At 37.6% G+C, this 20,773-nt stretch overlaps 1 protein-coding gene across 5 annotated transcripts in view; it reads left to right on the top strand.

Moving 5' to 3' along the window:
• MSRA (methionine sulfoxide reductase A) overlaps window positions 1-20,773 on the top strand; it is a 278,630-nt gene that overhangs the window by 124,267 nt on the left and 133,590 nt on the right. For all 5 annotated transcript variants that reach the window (XM_062638576.1, XM_062638575.1, XM_062638574.1 and 2 more), the window contains one exon: window positions 8,721-8,840. In XM_062638576.1, the coding sequence (XP_062494560.1) occupies window positions 8,721-8,840 (120 nt within the window). The remainder of the gene's footprint in view (window positions 1-8,720; window positions 8,841-20,773) is intronic.

Here is a 20,773-nt window from a genome sequence, read left to right as displayed (position 1 = left end):
TTAAATATTCCTGCTTACTGGGTGGGGAAAGAATACTGAGGCAGTGAATAAGGCCATCTTTCAAATTATTTTAATGCACTGACTTGTGTATATCCCTGCTCTCTGCTGGTTAAGATCAAAACTGCATTTAAATAGGAATATTTGAAATCTCTCCTACTGTGACTGTGAAATTTAGAGCAACTGTGGTTTGTGCCTTATTAACATTCTTGATATTGGCTTCAGATTTATTTAAATCCTGTTGATTTTGTATTATTTATAACTTGTAACATGCTTTTACGATGGATTGAATAAACACATTTCAAGACTCATTTTCTATCTCTCTATTGCTTTTCCCAGTTTGAGTGCTGTTGTCTCAGAGGGATTTTCAAAAGTCATACTTGTACTTATGACATGTTATGCATATTTTCCATGCTGAAAACATGGCAGTTTTTCTCTTGACAGTAAAATATTCCTTTTCTATTATGATAGTCTGCTTTTCCTTTTACAATAATTCTAATCTGTTGTGCAGATTTTATACAAACATACCTACATACACAAACATGTGCCCGCACGCATTTTGAATGTCGGCAGCTACCATACAGGCATAAATGAATTGCCTGGCCATTTGGTAATTTGAATGAACATGAGGCTTCTGCTTTGCCTATGGTAAAAGAAGCAAACCCAACAGTTTCTCTGGGAATTCATGCAGTGTGAACAGAACGCATCTTGGCAAAATGGTGAGCCAAGAAATTCCTCTTTAGTTGCTCTGTTAGGCAAACTGCATTTTAAATTTCTTGCCGAGGGCTTTGTTTGACTTGCCCCAGGCAAGCTGTTCAACATATTTATCAACCCTGTTGTCGCATTAGAGCCAACGCTTATCTAGGAAGATCATCAGCTCAATGCCATCTGTCATCAGGAGTTTTTATTTCTTTCACCTGAGTTTCTTCTCCATTTTAGTTTTTGTTTGTTTTTGTTTGTTTTTTTTTTAATATTCCTCCCAACTATTTCTTACTTGATTGCTTTTCTCAAATATTCTGTGATTGCTCAAATATTCTCTGGTTGCTCCATGTTAAACCCCTAAAGACATCAATAATACAATTTTACTTGAAATCTTGATTGATAACATTAATCCTATATGCATCCAGATGGCTTACCAAAGCACCCTACATATTGCAGTGTTATGTAAAAGATGATACTGCATTTCAGTCTGAATCTGGAATTCTTTCCAGATTCTCACAAGAATTTGAAAAAAGTCAGAACAAAGACTCTCGGGTAATTTCATGCTGTATTTTCAACTTGGTGCCTGTGAGGCCATAGCTTTGATCATTTTAGACTTTCAGGCCCTTATTAACTGTTGTGTTAGCGCTCAGGCAGAACGGAAGTTTTCAACAGAGCTGTATTCACTCGCTTTATGTGTGATTGTAAGATCCAGTTGTACTTTTGGATTTCTGTCCACAGTAACAGTGAAGCCAAAGGAGCTGGCATAGTTTCCTGCAGAGACCAAAACTTAGTTTTCTGAAAGTCTCGTGCCATTGAGCTATGTAAAGTAAAGTAGAATTATTGTAAGCAGGCATACAACCCCTGTGTATGGATTAGACACAGGCTGGGTGTTTTCCTGGGTTTCCAGGACATCCTGTTCTCCTTGTTGTCCAAACTCGGTGTTTGCCTGTGTCCCATTACATTTCTTGCCGCCTGCTTGCCCATCTTCTCTTTGCAGGAGAGAGCACAGTGGTGCCTGCCAAGGTCTCATCCTGACCTTGCACGGGGAAGCCAAGGTATCCACTTCAACCTGTGAAGTACTAAAAATTAATGGTCCCCACAGCTTCAGACCACACGGCATAAATATCTCTTTGGCTCAGTACTTAGAAACAGCAGTACTTGGACTGACTTCAATCAGTCAGCTGTACCAACTGCTCCACACGTTTTTTTTAAAAGAGAAAAATGCCAATCACACTCAGTATTTGGTGGAAATGTACGAAATAAGAATTATTATATAGGTATATAACTTGCTGAGGTTCACTCTATTCCTTCCAACTGGGGAAAATATCATTTCAGTTCAAAGCAGCTGAGCATTTCCTTCTCCAGATTTTATAGAGGTAACTAAATCAATCGTATTCAAAATTTGGGCCAAGTCCTAGACTGGCCAAGAGAAGCGGGGCTACTGGCAGCTGTGTCTTCAGCTCCCAGAGAGATGCTGGCTCGAGCCAGACACACTGAGGTAGGCCGGTGGGATGTACTGTTGGCTGTCCTTTACTGCTTCAATGTATAGGAGCAGGCTGTGCCCCCAGCTACTTTTGGCTGGGTACTGTAGCGTTTGAGCAGCTGGCAGAATCATCGCTTCCAGGGTTTCAGAACATAAGCTGGCACAAGAGACAATCTCCTCTGTCTACTGTGCTCCTGAGCTTTGGAAAGATCCTGTCCTGCTACTTACTGTGATCTGGGGTTAGGGAAGAGGTTTCCAAAGGTACTTTGCTCTTTGTTCTCAGCAAACAAGCATGTTTTATTTTTCTGAGTATATATTTAAAGCTGACATTTCCCCCTTTTTAGTGAAATCGTACATTCTAAAATCCTGTTAACAGAAGGAGGGGCAGGATCCTTTGCAATTCATCTTCTGCAGTGAAGCTTTGCTATCAACCTGGCATTGAAAGAGCTTCTTAATCTGCTGCATGGAAAAGTGCCTTGAAGTGTGGGTGTACGGATTGCAGGCGGTGGGCCAGAAAAGACTTGGCATGCCAATGAAATAATGCATTCATTCTTCAGAATATGACAAAAAGTCTTCTGGATGTCCTGTTGGACTGTGGGGAGAGAGCATGCTAGTAAATAAAGCTGGCAGGAACAAAAGGTCGTTGGGTAGTCAGACAGAAGTCAGGTTGTGTGTGCACCTGGTGCCAGGCAGAGAAGGATATACCACAAAGGTAAAGGACAAAGGCATTAACAAAAATGCTCTGCAAAGGAAAATACCGTATACATGTACATGTTTTAGAGAAAATATGAAAAATAGACAGTATATAAAAACAATACACCTGAAGTGGGTTTCTTTAAATGGAAAGCAAAGAGTGCCTGAAGCATCAGCCTCCTTCAGCAACTATAGAGTTCACAACTTAATAGGCTTTTATTAGTAAAGAATGGGTACATCTTGTGAGGTTTTAGTTTGGGTTAGGAATACCCTTCTGATGCAAATGCATAATGGAACATTGGGGAACCTGTATGGAAAGCAGTGTTACTCAAAGATGTGATAGGAACAGACATTGGAGAAGGGGATCAGAACAAAGATGAGTAAAGGTCACCTTTGCAGGATCATACGGTTTCTTGTAGCAGTGGAGAAAACATCTTAAACATTACATCATTTTCAAACAAGTTTTTGAGTTTTTTATTTTTGTTTCTGTATCGTGGCTATTGGATGCAGTACACAATATAGAGAATCTAGCAACATTACAAGCTATGAACATTATTATGAGGGAAAATAACTTTGTAGTTAGCAATTTGTCTTAGGATTCATCTATCTTATGCTGCAGAATAGATTTCTACAAATGGGCTAGTCATGCCAGGCTCTTTTTTATAGTTGTGGAAGAGAAATAGACAACTTTCAGACAGAAATCACAGCATTTTGGGAGATTTAACTGCAGATTCAGAGACCTTCAGGTTTGTGTAATGTCTGCATGCAGGTTATGGACTTGATTCTCTTGACTTAAAATATACAAACAGGTACACTGGAGATGTCCAGGACCATTTTACCTGGCCTCAGGATGTCTTTCAAGAAAGGCATGTTGTCTCTCCAAAGTCCTCTGTCATTTATGTCGCACCTTGTGTAGATAGATGTCTTGGATATTCTGAGGCATCTCAAATGACCCTGGATGTCTCTATTTAGGCAGATAAATTAATCCCTGAACGAATGAGCTCCTGTTTCAGTCAATGGAGACCTAGTCAATACGGTTAACATAATCCTTAAAGCTATTCATCTCACTAGAAGGTAAACACCTGGGGTTCAGTTCTGCTTGGTTTATTTCTGAATATTTCAGAATTATTACAGATTATCTATAACAGTGGGATGCATTTGTCTCTTATCAGAGTAACATTTTGCTTTCATTATTTTAGAAAAATGCTTCAGCTTGTGCTACTTTTTACTAATATGCAAGTGATCTGGGTTACCTATGGAAACAAATGTTCCTTGGCTGAGTGTAAGGCTGTGTACAGAAAGTTGTTTAGGAGATATATATCCGTATGTATATAAAAGAAAATAGTGTGAGAAAATGGGTGTGGATGCTAGAAAGGAATAGGAGTAGTAGCATGTATTCCTGGATTGCATGATTAGTATTATTTGTAGGGATGAATGAACATTTAAAGATTGCCATTTGAATCTGTTTGGTTTTGAAGTTCAAAAGAAAAAATCTTTAAATACCTTTTGAAATTCCAATTAAGAGTCAGTCAAAATCCATGACTAAAAGAATAGTTTTTGTTTTACAAATTAGCAATTAAAAAGTGACAAATATCTTCAATGCTTTAACACTCTTCTGCAATACCCATTATGTTCAAATAGTACTTTTCCTGGGAACATGAGTATGTCCCTCAGAATTTCCTTTTTTTTCCTTTCTCTTAGGAATGCCTTTGGAAGCTCTCTATCTAACTCTAAAGCTGCACTCACTTCACCAGTACTGGGGATTATGCAAATCATTCCATGAATAGTTTAAAATCACATTCATGTTTTCTAGTTTCAAATTATAATATGGGTGGCTTATTTTGCTTTTATGTTTCTTTTCCTGATGTTTTTTACTAGTTTCTTTTTTCCTTTGAGTTTCATTTAATTATTTAATTGAATTACTTTAATTATTTATTTATTCAGTTTTCTTACTAGAGTAGTAATAATTAGGGAAAGGAAATTTTTTTGTACTACAAGACTATGCAAAGTCTTGAACTGAGATTATTTTCCTATTTTAATACTCATTGTTCGTGTTTAACGTTTATGTCTTGAGGCATCCAGTGCTCTGCAGAACAGACATTCCATGAGCTGATGTGTCTTAACTCCAGAATATTATGTGGGGTTTTATTGTTAATATTTCTCTCCTTATGACAATTTCTCTGTAGAATATGGCACCACTTTAGCAGAATAACAAACATCAGCTGCTGAATGTATTAATACTGTGGAAAGCAATTTAGTATTGTATTGTTGTAAATTACGTCCCTTTACTAGCAGGTTGTTTCATTATGACAAAGATTTCAATTTTATCTGTTCTCGTGGATGTGAGGATTTATGCTTTGTGAAAGGTGCCAGCGTACTTACAAAATGATGAGAATAGTTCACCAAGAGGATAAAATGTCTGTCTCTTAGAGGAAGGAGGGCAGAATGAATTCAGACATAAACAGGAAGAAGAAAAAGTGACAGAAACTGTGATGAGGATGTAGGTCACTAGATGAAATCAACAGGCCAGAGAGGGCTATCAATAAGAGAATCTTAATTAGCAGTTATTGGTCAAGGAGAGTCAGTGACCACTACCCTGATGATCCGTAATTTGAGGCAGTGCAGTTAGGGATTTATTGGACATTAAAATTTTTGAAATAAATAGGAAATGAATGAGCATTTCTATTTTGTATTTGATGTTGGGCCTGTATCTGAACTCAAACCGTAATTGTGGGTTACTCATTTGAACTCAGGTGTAGGCACAGGAGCACGTGGGAAAAATTTTGGGTCTGTATTATTCCTTGGTGTAAATTAAATAGCTCATTCACCACCCCTCAGCGTGCTTGTCCAGACAATGTTAGTTTGATAAATTTGCTACAGTGTCCTTTCTTGCACGGTCTCAGCATCACCTGCTGCAGACATAGGTGGGATTATAGGCAGCTGGAGCTCAAACTTCCCAACTAATATTAAGGATGCACTTTAATATTAAGGAAACATCCTTATGCAGTTTATTTTCTGCACTTTGCATACAGATCCAGAGACAGACTTAGGATCTAACAAACACCCCACAAACTAAATTGAAAGCACCCTTGGAAGCAGACTAACATAGTCTAAGTCTGCCAACTGTGAGTTCTGATGCCCTCTTCTTCTCTCCGCCTAAATCCAAAAGATGACTGTTTTTTCTGGATAACGTGTTTGGATAAACAGTGTCAGGGGAATTAGAGAAAAACCTGATGAATTCTGAAAATGCCAAGAAGAATAACTGGACAATGTGTGTATTTAAACATCTAAATCTAAGATAGATCAGTATTAAGCGAATCCTGACTCCTTCTTTTGAGATTGCATTTCTGAATACAAAATTTTCTTCTGTTGAAGAAATTCTGATTATCAGAATGACCAAGATCTGTTAGAACAGACTGGATAGCCATTGAAAAACTGTGTTCCTAACTTTTCACTATCTTGCAATGGAATGGAAATGCCTTTTTGGGGAACCTGTGATAGACTCGATATACAATAGGCATTTCACATAATTAAATGATGATCCTAGTCATCATTTTTAAAAACTATGTTTTCTGTGACATTAGCAAAATCAGGTGCACTTTTTGAATAGGTTCTTCATCACAGTCAGATTCTGTAATGCCTTCAAAATGTCCTCATAGATAAAGCAGCATGAAGACATAGTCAAGATTCAGCTATATCTCTAAGGCTGGGGATGAGGAGTAAAGAACTGAAGACAGAAATGATGAGGCTCAAGGGTTTTATTTTAACAGAGAATTGGCTTCTTACCCCAAACTGTGTATGCTTATGCTTGGTTCTGAACTTTGTTACTATATGCCTGTTCGGTGTAAAAGGGTCAAGATTTCACACATCCTCCATGTTAAAGTATTGTAATGAATACTGGCAATGTGCTTCACATCACTCAAATGTACTGTGACAGTTTTGGCAGGATACACGTGGTATTTTTGCAAGGAACTTGAAGACGTACCTGTGTTCACATACAGATTTACACATAACTGTGTATCCTGAAACATGAATAAAAAAATAACCAATTATTTGGTTAAACACTTAAAACACTGTGTCTAAAGTACATATTCAAAGGCTGCCTTCACAGTTCAAAGAGCACTTCACACCTCACTGTTCTAGCCTCCCTCTTATCCATGACCTGACTGTTGGGATGAAACATGGGCATACAGTGTCCCCCTGTACATGCTCTGCTTTGTGTGGGGAGAAAACCTGAGTGTCAGGGATTACTGATGTTCTCTAGTTATGCTTTCGATTTGACAAGGAAGCACAGGACCACAGCTGCCACTTGTGCTGTGCAGCATAGGCAGAGTGATGTATAAAAACTCTCACCCTGTATCAGTTGATTAGACCTAGGGGCATAATTCTTGAGAAGTTTTCAGACTTGAGATAAAATAGCAACATCAGGTATAGAAATACGACCTAGTTTAAATCACCTTTAGGTAAGTGGGTGAGTGCCTGAAAAATATCTCAAATAAGAATTCTTGGTTATTCATTCTTCAAAATGGGGAGGGAATTCCAAGAGAGGTCCTAGAGCAATTTGCCACTAGCCTAATTTAGCTGAGAAACCTAAGTCTGATAGCTATAGCTATCTCTGTAGTCAGGGGAGAATGACTGTAATTTGATCAGCAATTTGTATCTGTGTGCTGAATTGTTCTCAGGACTTGCCTGCCTCTTCCCCTGGCCTCCAGGAACAGGCTAGGCTCCTACTTTATGCAACTTGCTTGAGCACCTGAATTGGAAGGAAGAATCTGGGTCATTACTTCTGTAATTTTTGGGGCATTACAACTTTAATTTGAAATTAATCTCTGAAAGAGAAGAAAGAATATACCTTTGTGGGTAATCATAATTGATAGAAGGGACTGTTTTGTTCTAGTTGTATTTGAAGGCACATTTCTAATTTTTAACCCCTCATATCTCCGGTGCTATCAACAGAGAGCCCATTGTGGATTATTGATTTCTGAGTGTATTTAATATTTTTAGTTTATTTTTATGGCCTTTTTAAATTTTTTTTTCCAAATATTTTAGTATGGGAATACTAAAAGTAAATATCTTCTCATTGAAAAAGACATCACCCATATCAGAGATAAGCTAAACAATACAGGTGTGCCTGACATGTTTCAACTTTAGAGAGTCCTCCAAATCGTAGTTAACATCTCTAAACTGTTTAAGCCATCAGAGCACTGTGAATGTTATTTGCTTATTCCTTCCCCCAGCTTTCAGGCAATGTGCTTGATTTCTGTTAGTAGAAGAGCTTTGCTAATTTACACCTGTTGATGGCCTGATGTCCTTTGATAATTGGCCACGTGGGTGAATGACTTCCAGAATTTTGTCTGAACATCAAATATCTGCATGCATAAATTGTTAAACTAAAGCATTTCTCCTTCTGTATAGCATATAATTGAATACATTATTACTGCCACCTTTTAAGACTGCATATGCCTGAAAGAAGAAAATTAAATAACTGTCTGCCATTAATACAAATTACTGTGTTTTGACAGTTTGTTAATCAACTAAAGTAAAAATGATGCTGTACAAACAATGCAGGTGCCTTTTAAGTAACTTTTTTTTTTATGTGCATGAGAATTCTTGTTTGGGCCTTTGAACCTTGTAGGATTTGTCCTGTGTGATATGTTAATATTCAGAAGCATAAATAAAGCTTTATTTGAGTTGTGCTCTGGTGGTGCAGAATGTATTTCCATGTTTCACCATCATATGCTGGCTATGGGTGTTCCTTCCACGTTGGACTATATCAGTATGCAAATGAGTGTTTTAGTATAGATCATATTTTGACATAACGGTATGTACTTTATACTATATTCAGGTATGGGCTGTTTCTGGGGAGCCGAGAGGAAGTTTTGGAGACAGAAGGGAGTCTACTCCACTCAAGTGGGTTATGCAGGAGGGTATACTCCAAATCCTACCTACAAAGAGGTCTGTTCAGGTAAGTCTTCCTCGTTGGTATTTAAGAATCTTGTCAGGTTATGAGTGACAATAAACAGTAAAATGAGTGTCTGCAGCGACTAAAGAGGTTTGGTGTTTAGTCAACTTGGGTATTGGCCTTTCATCCCAAACTGTAATGAAATCTATGGTATACTCATCCCAATGTTATCTTCTAATAATTAAGAAGCTAATGTATGTACAAATATTCTGGAAAAAAAATGTCCTGGGTTCAGCAGAAGCAGTCATTTTTCTCCTTCTTAGTAGCTGGTGCAGTGCTGTGTTTGTGACTTTCAGCCTGGGAAACACTGACGACACCGATGTTTTTAGTTGTCGCTCAGTAATGTTTACTCTGACCAAGGACTTTTTGAGTCTCATGCTCTGCCAGGGAGGAGGGGAAGCCAGGAGAAAGCAGAGACCGGACACCTGACCCAGATTAGCCGAAGGGGTATTCTATACCACAGCATGTCATTCCCAGGATATAAACTGGGGGGAGTTACCCAGAAGGGCCAAATTGCTCCTCAGGTCAGGCTGGGCATCGGTCGGCGGGTGGTGAGCGGTTGTATTCTCTTCCCTTGTTATCTCCCTTATCATTATTATTATTGGTGGTAGCAGCAGTGGTTTGTGTTATACCTTAGTTACTAAACTGTTCTTATCTCAACCTGTGGGAGTTACATTCTTTTGATTCTCCTCTCCATGCCTCTGGGAGCAGGGGGAGGACGAAGCTGGGGGGAGTGGGCGAGCAGCATGGTTCTGAGTTATCGACTGGGCTTAAACCATGACAAAACCCCCAAAAAATCTTTAGGAAATTAATTCTGTCTCAAATTATGCAAAAGGGTTCCTTAGAAAAATCAGGAGTTTTGATTTTATGTTAGTCTGTATGTAAGTATGAACAAAAATTAGAAAGCGCACATAGATTTTTTTATTCTTTTCATATAACCAAGATGTTGTATAGAGAAGTATGAATTTCTCCTGTGTTCTTATTAATAATTTGTTATTTTTCATACAGTTCAGTGCACAGTATCCTCTCATTTCCATGCGAAACCTTGCATTTATTTTTCATTGCACTCTTATACTAATCCTTCTACATTACTAATAACCCAACAGTTTCTTTCTGCGATCTAAAACACAAAACCACTGCCAGCCAACCGACTATTGATGCTGTTAAAGCAGATTCTTGCTTTCTGATACTCACTGGTGGGGAACAGCTTGGAGACGTTCTTTTGGTTTATTTCCTTGTTAACATTTTTTATACCTAATGCTGAAGTTGATACACTGTTCTCAGTGACAATCTGACTTGACAGAAAGAGCATAAAATGCTTAGTGGCACAAGCAACAAATGGACTCTTCAGGAACTGTGCAGAAGTGCTGCAAGACATCCAAAAGAAGAATCTTTCTAAAAATAGTAAAAAAAAAGGGAAAAGATGTGTTTTAAGTTGGAATAGAATAGAGTACAGTAGGGGTAGGGTAGAACAGAATAGAATATGTCAGTTGTGATGGAATAGACTATTTATATTCTATTGACTTAAAATTATATTCTACTGGTACTCTATGGAATTGAATAGAATATTTCAGTTGGACGGTGATGATCTAGTCCAACTGCCTGGCCACTTCAGGGGTAACCAAAACTTAGAGCATGTTATTAAGGGCATTGTCCAAATGCCTTTATTAGTAGACAATACTGCACTAATTTGAAATGCCTTATACATGCTAAACAAAACTTCTAGCTTAGGGAAAACAGGCATGCAATTGAGTGCAAATGCTTAATATATAGAGATTTAAAAATATCTAGAACAAAAAAAGGACACCTTGCATTAGAATTAACTAATTAGTAGATACCCAGAACTCCTGCAAAACATGGCAGTAAGAAGTGTCATCTGTGGAAGGATTGGTGGTGTGTCTTATTTGTCCAAATGATCCATTATTTCCTAATACTTCTGCAGTCTTCTATTTTGTACTTTCATCATTTGCCTGCACTATCTGTAATTTTTGTAAGCATATAGGGTCAAGGCCTATTTGGTAATTATTGTCCACTCTGTTTAATGGCCTGGGTATTAAATAATTAGATGATTTATATAGAATAGGGATATGCAGCACAATTTTGCTTTCCCAATGAATTCAGAGTTCCAGCACACTAAGGGTGAGTGTGATGGGCTGTGGAGTGTTTCTCCAAAAATAAGAAGTGCTGGTGATTGGCCAAGGGGAGATGTGAACACAGGACAAGATGGTGTAGCCAGGGATGTAGAAAAAAGATACCATCTCTTTCAGTTCTATGCAGTATAGGCTAATTTTCTATTTCAGAATAGGTCCATAGTACTGAGCTACCTTGAAAGCTTTTTACAGCTGCTTTAAGTATTGCATTTTTCAATAGTGAACAAAAATTAAAATGTTAATTAAATAATAAGAATCCTGGAATAAAGAAATAGGAAAAATCTTTGAAGCCTATTTTTAGATAGTTGTTTTAGTTAGATTTGTAGTGCAAAACCACAACTGAGGTTATTTTTCTAGTGGTTGTTTTTACGCACATTTGCATTATGGATGTTTATATTCCTCCAGATACTGGACACTAGAGGATTTCTTACTCAGAGATATTCAGAAACATAAGCACATATATCGTAGCTTTGTCTGAACATAAATGGGATGTGTGTATGCCACACATTTCTCTTCCTGGTTGTGCAGCTGAGCTGAGTTGCAGAATTTACTGATTTCAGCCTGCTATTTTTTTCCTACTTGGCTTCCTCTAGCCCTATTTTATTCTAATTCTATTCTGGTTTGGGTTGGGTTTCTTTTTTCTTTCTTTCTTTTTTTTTTTTCATCTTTGAACATATTTTTTGGATGTCTCTTTAAAGAGAGATCACACAAGGTCCCCTAAGATATTGCCATCTGACTGCTTCTAGCTGCAATAGTTTTCACTGAGAAGAGCAGTTCGTATGAAATAGTAGACTTCAGTTATGCACTGCGGTTGCAACTTTCTTATTCATCTGTTCTGGCAAGATTATATCTATGGTAAACATTTAACAGACATGTCCTCTAAATCTAGGAAGGACATCAGAGACATCTAAACAGTATCGACTTGGCAAGTGCTTGAGCTTTGCTTTCAGCCCATGCAGTCGTGAAAATTCATGCGGGAAAGTTATTTTAGTCCAACACCTTTCTGGCATTCTACTCTGAAGAAGAAAAAGCAACAGTTCCTTGGATTAAACATTCATCACTTCTTCTAAAAGCACATTGTCAGCTTCAGTCTTTATACTAAACCTGTTAGTCCTGAGTATCTTCTGCAGAAAACAAGAAAATTATGTTTCTTTCTTCTCTTCATGCTCTTAATAGGTTTTCTAGTAAGAAAGCATTGTGTTGCTTCAAGGGAATACAGGTCTGTTTTCCACACTGGTGGTGTTCCAGTCTTCTGCTATGATCTTTATTTGTTAGACTTCACTGGGAAGCAGAAGTGGTCTGCAGACATACTATTAAACTGTGTGAGTGGACACCATTTCTCCTACATCACCCAGGTTATACTGATTGGCTATACTGTTAACAACACTGTGTTGGTTCCCCCTGGAAACTTAAGCCTGTAAGGGCAAACCTCCAACCTCATAAGCCTTGCATGATTCACCTCTCTATTGGGGAGGTAGGAAATTCATGATTCTGCTTGAAAGGATCAGGTTAGTGTTACCCTGTGCAGTCGTGGGACAGGTCATTTAAAGATTTTCCTAGCAATTGATCTGCTATTGTCTTGCTAAATTGATGTCTGAAAGATAACTGAGTTACTTTGAAGCTTATGAGTAGAGTGCTGTAAAATTATTTTTACATTTTGTGGTGACAACCATACAGATAAAAATCTGAAAAGGCATTCTGGAGTGTGCGAAGGATTTTGAGCTATTTTCAGAGCATTAGCCTAATACATAAATAGACCAGTTTTGGCCAGCATTAGACAACCCAGGATGTTCATTCAGTATGAAACAGCTTTTCATATTTTGCTTACAGATGTTCAGAACAATTCTGTTTATCTGTATATTCATAAGCTTTTTGAAATCTGCATAACTCAAGTGGCACTGAAATCAGAAGGGAAAAACGCTGCTGTTGTTATTCATAAACTGGTTATGTACAATTACCATAAAAATATGCAGCTAACAATGATTTTCTTAAAAACAGGTCAGTTTATAAGCTTATGGTTCAGGCTGTTAACATCTAAGCAGGTTATTTTATTTTGTTTTGAGGTTTTTCCTTTGTTTATCTTCAGCAACTAGAATGTGAGAAAAATAGATGAATATGCCTATTTATTATCCAATATTAGTTAGAAGGCTTAGTGAATGTAACAGTTTATTTAGTTAGTTAAACCAATTTATATTCTATTCAATTCTAGGTACCTTTCTGAAGCATATTCTCTTGTACCCAAATCACAATCCTTAATAATGAACAATGAAATATAAAAAATATGCCACATGGACTTAGTTTTGTCTTTGAGTTACATAAAATATCGATTATGAAGTTATTTTACATTTCCCATCTTTCTGAGGGATAGTATTGTCTCTTGCATACTGATTAGTCTTCTGACTGATTCTTGTATGTAGGAGTTCCAGTTGTCCTTAAAATGTCTATGCTTCCAAAGGTCATCTGGAAGACTTCAAAATAAATAGCTGATGGAAGAGAGTGGAGAAAGGCAAAATTAATTTCTTGCTCTGCTACCTCCTATCCCTTTGGTCAGTTGGTGATTTACAAAGTTAGTTCTATTTCTACTTCATCTTAGTTATACTTGAAGAGAAGGGTAAGATAACCAATCAAGTCCACATCAAGTTGATGGTTAGTATGCTTTTGCTTTAAGAATGGAAACGTGTGCAGGGGGTTTGTCTCCATGATGTGGGCCTTATTTGACATTATCATGCATAAACAGCATGATCATTAAATCCAACAGCAGAAAATCTGACTGGCATTTTTCTTGAGCTATTAATAGCAATATAGACAAAATAAAATATGGGAAAATATTTCTTTCCTTCTCAGATTTCCCATTCTCTACAAAATACAAATGAATATGGATGTGCCATCCTTGGAAGTGTTCAAGGACAGGTTGGATGAGTCTTTGAGCAACCTAGTCTAGTGGAAGGTGGAACTATGTGAGCTCTAGGGTCTCTTCTGTGAGATGATTCTGTGATTCTAGCAATGTCCAAACAACTACCAGTATGTTGTGATAGTGCCTTATGTTACTTGGAAAGCCATTTAGACACCACAACACTATTCCGAAGTGGGTCTGATTCTCCAAAATGTTTAAATGTATAATTAAACTACAAATATTCCGTTCACTTTCTGTAGCTTATAAGGGGATCTGAAGGTTTCCATGAGCAGATACTGAGTCCCCAAGATTAAAGTTTCCAGGCAGTAATGAGAATGGCTCAGAACATTTTCTTTTATTATTACATTGCTGTCAAGAGAATAGATTCCTGTTGTGCCTTTTTCTGTCCTTTTTTTTTTCTTATAAGAACAGGATATAGGAATTTTAATGACTTATAGGTTCTGTGAAGAACATCAGTGTTCACCATGCCCTTGATCCATACAATGTGCCTTGATGCTATTGGCCAATTGCTCTGCCTCTCTTCTTTTTTTTTTTTTTCTGCCTAGTTCACCTGGAAAGGTCAGCCAATCAAAGTAAAAATATTGTATTGATCAAAGTAATTTACTGTGGACATTAGTGGTTTGTATATTTTTGTAGCAAATGAAGAAAAGGGTTTTGTAGAAAATATATATTTTTTATTAACTAGGCCACAGGCAGAATAAGTGGTGTCTCTCTAATCATGAGACTGTAGTCCTAGGATCCTCCTAGGTGTGCAGACAAAACCTTGATATAACCCTATAAACTATAATTTGTCCTCTACATAACTGCTAAGTCATGAAATAAAATGAATGCACCAATTTAACTTCAAAAAATCATTTGGAAAGGTGATAGCAGATGCTGCTGCAACATTAAAACCTTGGCAACAAGAAATATAACAAATGCATTAAATTTCATTTGCCTGCTATATTGCAGTTCTGGCTAGAAAATTGTCTACGTTGACATTATTGACATGTTCTTTTTCAACAGAAGAGCTTCTTGTTGACCAAGAAAACTTAATTATTCCTTTGAATACTAGGATACAGAAATGTATTCTGTAGATTCAGCATTTAAAAATAAAAGGCAAAATAAATACTACTGACCACTGTCTGAAAAGCAAAAAGCTCACTGTGCACAAGGGATGGTAGCTGCTCTGCTTAGGGACTTCTGCTGCCTCTTTAATCAAGGTTAAGTTTATGTTTCCATTTCAGAATTTGACTTCTCAGGGCTGATGTCTTAGCCGATACAGGCTTGGAGAAATTAAACTGCTATATATTATTTAGATACCTGATTATGCCTCGTGGCAAATTTAAAATCCTAAAAGCCTGACTGCTATCCTTTTCCTTTTATCTGTTTATCTCAGCATTGCCTATATTAACAGGCTTAGGTTGTAGTAGCAGTATAAATACTGAATATATTATTTATTATTAACAACTTTATTTGAATTGTATTCCACTGAGATGTGTTGTTTCCATCTTTCTCATCTCCTGGTTTTATTAAAGATATATATAAGATGGAAATGTGATAGCCCCAGAGGTTGAAAGAGCCATTACAGAAAAGTCAAAGACAAAATCTTCTGACCTGGAGCCTACACCAAGTTCCCAGAGGAACTTTGTTTTCAGAAGAGAATCCATGCAGGGTTAGGCTGTGATGTTCACTGTGTCACTGTGCCTGAAAACAGAAGAAGATGCAGCAGAAGGCTGCTTCTCATTTTAGGCATGGGAACATGGTGTATTTGTGAAAAAGATGATGTTATCAAAGGCTCACTGTTGTTACTATGGTTAGTGGATATTTCTTACATTTTGTTTTTCCTATGGAGACACCTGAAAAAGGAAAACATCAAGGCCAGCCTACTCAGTCTACCAAACTGTCCTTCCAGAAGTATTGATTACTACAGGTGATAATTCCATTGAGGTCACCTGTGGCTATTTGTTTCCATGAGAACCATTCTTGGTATGTTATGTTTGAAGTATCTTGTGCAAACTGATACTACTACTAGTCAAAAGAAAGAGGAAAGCAACAAGCAAAAGATTGTAATAAGGCATAGAGATCAGAGATGGAAGAAACCAGGGAGAAGCTACAGCTATTCCAGAGCATCCTCTGAAGTAAAGTAGATGATAGAATGCTTTTGTTTTCCCTGTATTTCTTGCTAATTGTGTTAATTGTGTTTGTTTTATTTTGCTGCTTCTACTGCTTATTCCCCTGGTGAAATCTTCCTTTCTTTAGTGGCACATGACTGAAATGCTGTGAGGGTAATATGGACATTTCTGAGAATATATTTTTCCTGAAATTTGGAGAATACTGAAATTACTGTGTAAACTTAACCCACTTTGACTTATTCCCTTTATGGAACATGTTTCTATGCTGACATATAAAAGTTTGTTAATTGTGTACTGTGTCACCACAATGATTAAGGTTTTGAATAATTCTACAAGTGACCTGTGCATTTTCTATGTCTTGGATGAATGATGAAAATATCTAATTACAAGAGTTCAACTTTCTTCTGTTTGCTCAGCTGTGCCCATGAAGACTATTGTATCTCTATTTTTAATAAGCTAAATTATGATAGTCAAGTTCTGCTCTGTCTTACGTTTGTAGATTCATGCACTCTCATGTGAGTTTGCCCAGGTAAGAATGTGATCTGTAAGTAAGACAAGAATTTGATCCAGTGAAACGAAAGGCAGAACCTTTGGGGTCTTTATGGCAGCTGCAGTGCTCTGTAGCAACAGTTTCTGTATTTGACATGAAGTAACAACAGGATAAAGAATGCTTTGAGAAGGATCTGGGGAAAGCCAAAGCTTAAGGGAGTTCACAGAGTTATTCACATGGGCTAAGACTTGAGTACATCCCTTGCAGGTGTTATTTTTTTTTAGAAGAGTCAAAAATCTTTCAAATGCTTTGTTGCACTAAAAAAGGCAGAGATTGTAAAGCTAGGAGAGGCTGTAAATTATGACTGAGGTACGATTCTGGTGTAAGAGAAGGTATAGGATGCCATCTATAAACTTTTGCATGCAGTATCAAAACCTATGACTAGGTAGGCTCCATCACTTTATTTTTGTATACTTTCAGGTTAGGTGCCCTAAGTACTACTGTAATCACAGTAGTAAGCTATGAAGCCCAAGCTACTGAAAAGGCTGTTACTCAGTTTTTATTTGAATACCCAAAGTGATAGAAAATCTGCCATTTCCATTGGTAGGAAAATTCCCCACAAAACAGGGTGCAACAGCCCTCATAATTGATTTGTAGGACTCAGATAGATCTACTTAACACTGCAGCAGTGATCTTGACCACTAGAGCTCAAGAGATATTCCACAAGCCACACAGGATCCTTCTGACAAAAGATGACTGAGGTACAATTGACACATGGGCTCCTTCTGCTTTTTGTTCATTGACAAAAATTGTGTCTTCCTGTGTGGGACCTGTGTGTTCCTACAGCATAAGCGGGAGGGAGAGTGTATCACTCTTTTCTTGACCCCAGGATCTACGATTTGTTTGATGAAATATGTTAGCTGTTCCTTGACTAACTGGGTCACTTAAAGATTTATTTCAGTTTTCACTCAGTAACTAAAAAAAAATCCCTTTTTATTTAAGTTATCTTTCTGGAAATTTCTGGGTTATAAAATTTAAAAAAAAAGGGAGAAAATAAAGGGAAGGTAGTTAACTAGTTGAAATGTAACTGCTCTGTTGTTTCACTTCAAGCATGCATTTAATCTAACAATCTACTTCAGCAAAAGTTTGCGTGAGTTTTGTTTTCATAATAGGTCACAGTTTAATAATCACTGATGACCTTTTCTGTATTAATTTGTTTATCCATTTCTGTAATATGATTTTATTTCTGGCATTTACAAATGTGAGAGGAAATTGTGGTTTCATTAACTCTTGGTGCTGAACCTGTGCAGGAAGTGTCAAATAAACCATGGTATAGTTAAACGATGTTTTGCTAAAGGTTATTTTATGGCAGCTAGGTATCAATTATGTCTGGGAGTGAAACCCAGTAAGCAATGTGGGTGTGGGTGGATCCTGGGAGTTCTTGGGCTGGGAAGAAGCAAGAGGGAATTTCCAGCTTTGCCTCCTTGACTCTGCATGTGGTGTATGCCTGGAGGCATTTCTGTACCTATTACTGAATGCAAAAATATATCGTGGCAGTGCTTGCATACGCATGTGCCCACAGTGCTAATACATAGATCTGGCTGGGAAAAAAAGCAACTCTGACATGTGGCTAACCTTATTTTTTTGTCTACTAGTCCCCACTTGGCTTTATCCAGTGTTTATTCAGTGAAGCGATTCAATTAGAAACTGTTTTTATTTTGTTTCTGAGCAGTGAAAAATGTTAACTGTAGCTGAAATGCCTTCGAGTGATTCTGTTCTAATGCCACATTTCCATAAAGTCTATACAGTTTGCTTCCTGCTAAAATAGTACAGCAGTAGAATGGAAATATTAAAAAGTGTCATTAATGTTTTGAATGCTGGACTTGGCATGGACTGTAACCTTGCTGGTTAAAGCACAGGAAAAGAAAAAATGTTCCTTTCTTCCATCTAAGACTTAGAGAAAAGACAAGATTGCTGCAGACTGTTGGAAAAATCAGAAGAAACTATAAGAGAATTTTAATTAATATGATGAGCCATCATCTCAGAATATGAGTATGTACGTGCCACTGCCTAGAAGTCGAAAGTAAGTGAACATAAAACAATTTCAGCTATGTTGTCCTTGGGCTCTCAGGCTGCTACTGGGTTTTAAACGGGAGTGTGATGCGGACTGTGACTGTCCTCAGGAATCTTGCCAAAACCAGAGCTGCATCCCTGTTACCTGGCACTGAAACATATGATAGCATCTGTTCTAGCACCTCTGGCAGGGGGAAGAGCGCTGCTGTCACCAAAATCTTGGGGTCAGCTTGCTGTTTATGGTGTCCCACTGGTGAGGTGCAGCTTTGGCTGTCATTAGGCAATACCATTTCAATCTTGAGGAAGTCAAAGGAACAAGTCTAAACTTAATGGGTGATACTCAACACATTTGTGTTAAAGGGATGGTAGTCTATGTCTATGTTCAGCTTAGAAACTTCTCCAGGGTAGCTAGGTGGAGATGGTAGAAACCTCTCAGCATAGGTGGGAGGCTGCTGGGACTGGAACCAGGAGTAGTAGCAGGGAGTAGTTAGCCACATTGGACAAGGTATGGTACTCTCTTGAGGGTTGTTTGAGGAGACAGGCTTCATCCCCCATGGGCATTGTTGAGCTCTTCATGGTCCTGTCACAACACTTTGACCTCCCCCACTAAGGCTCCTTTCAAGTTCAGTGCTCCAGAGGCAGAGGAAATGGAGATCCCTTTCAAGTACTTTACAGATACTCATACATCGAATTGCTGCAGGGAGCCGTAGCAATTGTTTTATCTTGCTCCTCTGCAAGCACAGTAACTGTTCTGTTTAGCTTAGGAGCCAGATAAACAGCAGAAATATTCATTGAGGTTCAAACATGCATTATAGCTGGCAGCCTTGACTAAGATACATCTCCTTAATTATAAAGGTTAGGAGAGAGTTCCAAAACACAAGAAAAATTTGCCATCACTGTGAAGCTTTTACTTATCTTTCTAAAATACCTTCAGCCTAGCCCTGAGTTAACCGCCTCACTGATATGAAAGAATACATTGCTTCTGAAAAGGAGACTGGTTTAAAGAAGGCTCTCTAGCCTGTACTATTATGGAGGTCATGATTTATTCTGGCCATAACTTTATTCATTTCAAAAAGGCGACAGGTACTGTGTTCTAAACTGAAAGTTTGCATTATCATCAACCACCATGATTACACATAGTTTACTTTTTAAAAAATATTTCTTTTTTTTTTAATTTATTTTATTTTAGTATTACAATTACAGTGGTTTAGATTTTCTGGAAAGGATACAGGGTTTAATCATGTCATTATGTGTGCTGAATGCTGTGAAAATTCTTTGTTCCATCTCAAGTGGAGCACCATTATGATACTCTTAATACCCATTAAGAAAGTAATAAATTGCGCCAAATTGATCCTAGACATAATTCTGCTGATGTAAATGGTGTTACATCAGGAAGAAATTTGTCTCAGTCTGTTAATGTCATGATAAGATAGAAAAGTGGCCACTGAGCACCAAACGTGTCTTGGAAAAAGAAGTTCCTCTTTCCTTGATTAGGCTCTGTGCAATGCTTTGAAGCCACAGAGATTTGCAAGAGCTCAAGTATTGTTATTATTAGTACTATTGTTATTATTTTCTGAATGGACTGAATATGGTGAAGAAAGTGGTTAGTATTCTATTTCATTCTCTCCTTTCAGTTTTTGGCATTGCTCTTTTCTTCAGCAGAACTGACCCTGAACCAGTGGTAGGTGCAGATGGGACCATTATTTTTCACTGCTTCATTTATTTTGTTTTAACAAATGGATTCATTTTATTTCTTGCCTCATTCGTCTCTGTTCAGGGACAGTTTAGCCCTTCTGCAGGTGTTCAAAGATGTTCAAAGGCAGGAGTAATGTGTAATGAGTTCTCCACTCACAATGCAATCTCTCAGCTTGCCTTTGTGATCAGAAGCCTTAAAGTGAAGCTAAAATTAATATAGACTGGGATCTGGTCCTTAGACTGTGAGCTGAATTTAGGCACTTAGGTTGAAAGCACAAAGAAAGTAGGATCCAATTTGTGTTAATTAAGTAGGTTGGATTTTTAGGTGGGGAGGGGACCTCTTCCTTCTTCTCTCAAATGAGCAGTAACACTTGATCCAAACTGTAAATGTGGTGGGTACAGAAGCAAAAGAGATCAAATTCTTGCAGAGGAAAAAGCAGAGGTCCCAGATTTGGCTTCTCACAATGTATCTGGCATGAAAATATTGTAAAGTATTTCCT

This window comes from Pezoporus occidentalis, unplaced genomic scaffold (assembly GCF_034315485.1).
Source record: "Pezoporus occidentalis ecotype Australia unplaced genomic scaffold, CSIRO_AGI_Poc_V1 ctg57, whole genome shotgun sequence".
Classification (NCBI taxonomy): Eukaryota; Metazoa; Chordata; class Aves; order Psittaciformes; family Psittacidae; genus Pezoporus; species Pezoporus occidentalis.
Note: the sequence above shows the minus strand (reverse complement) of the source record. Positions and strands in the feature narration are given on the sequence as shown.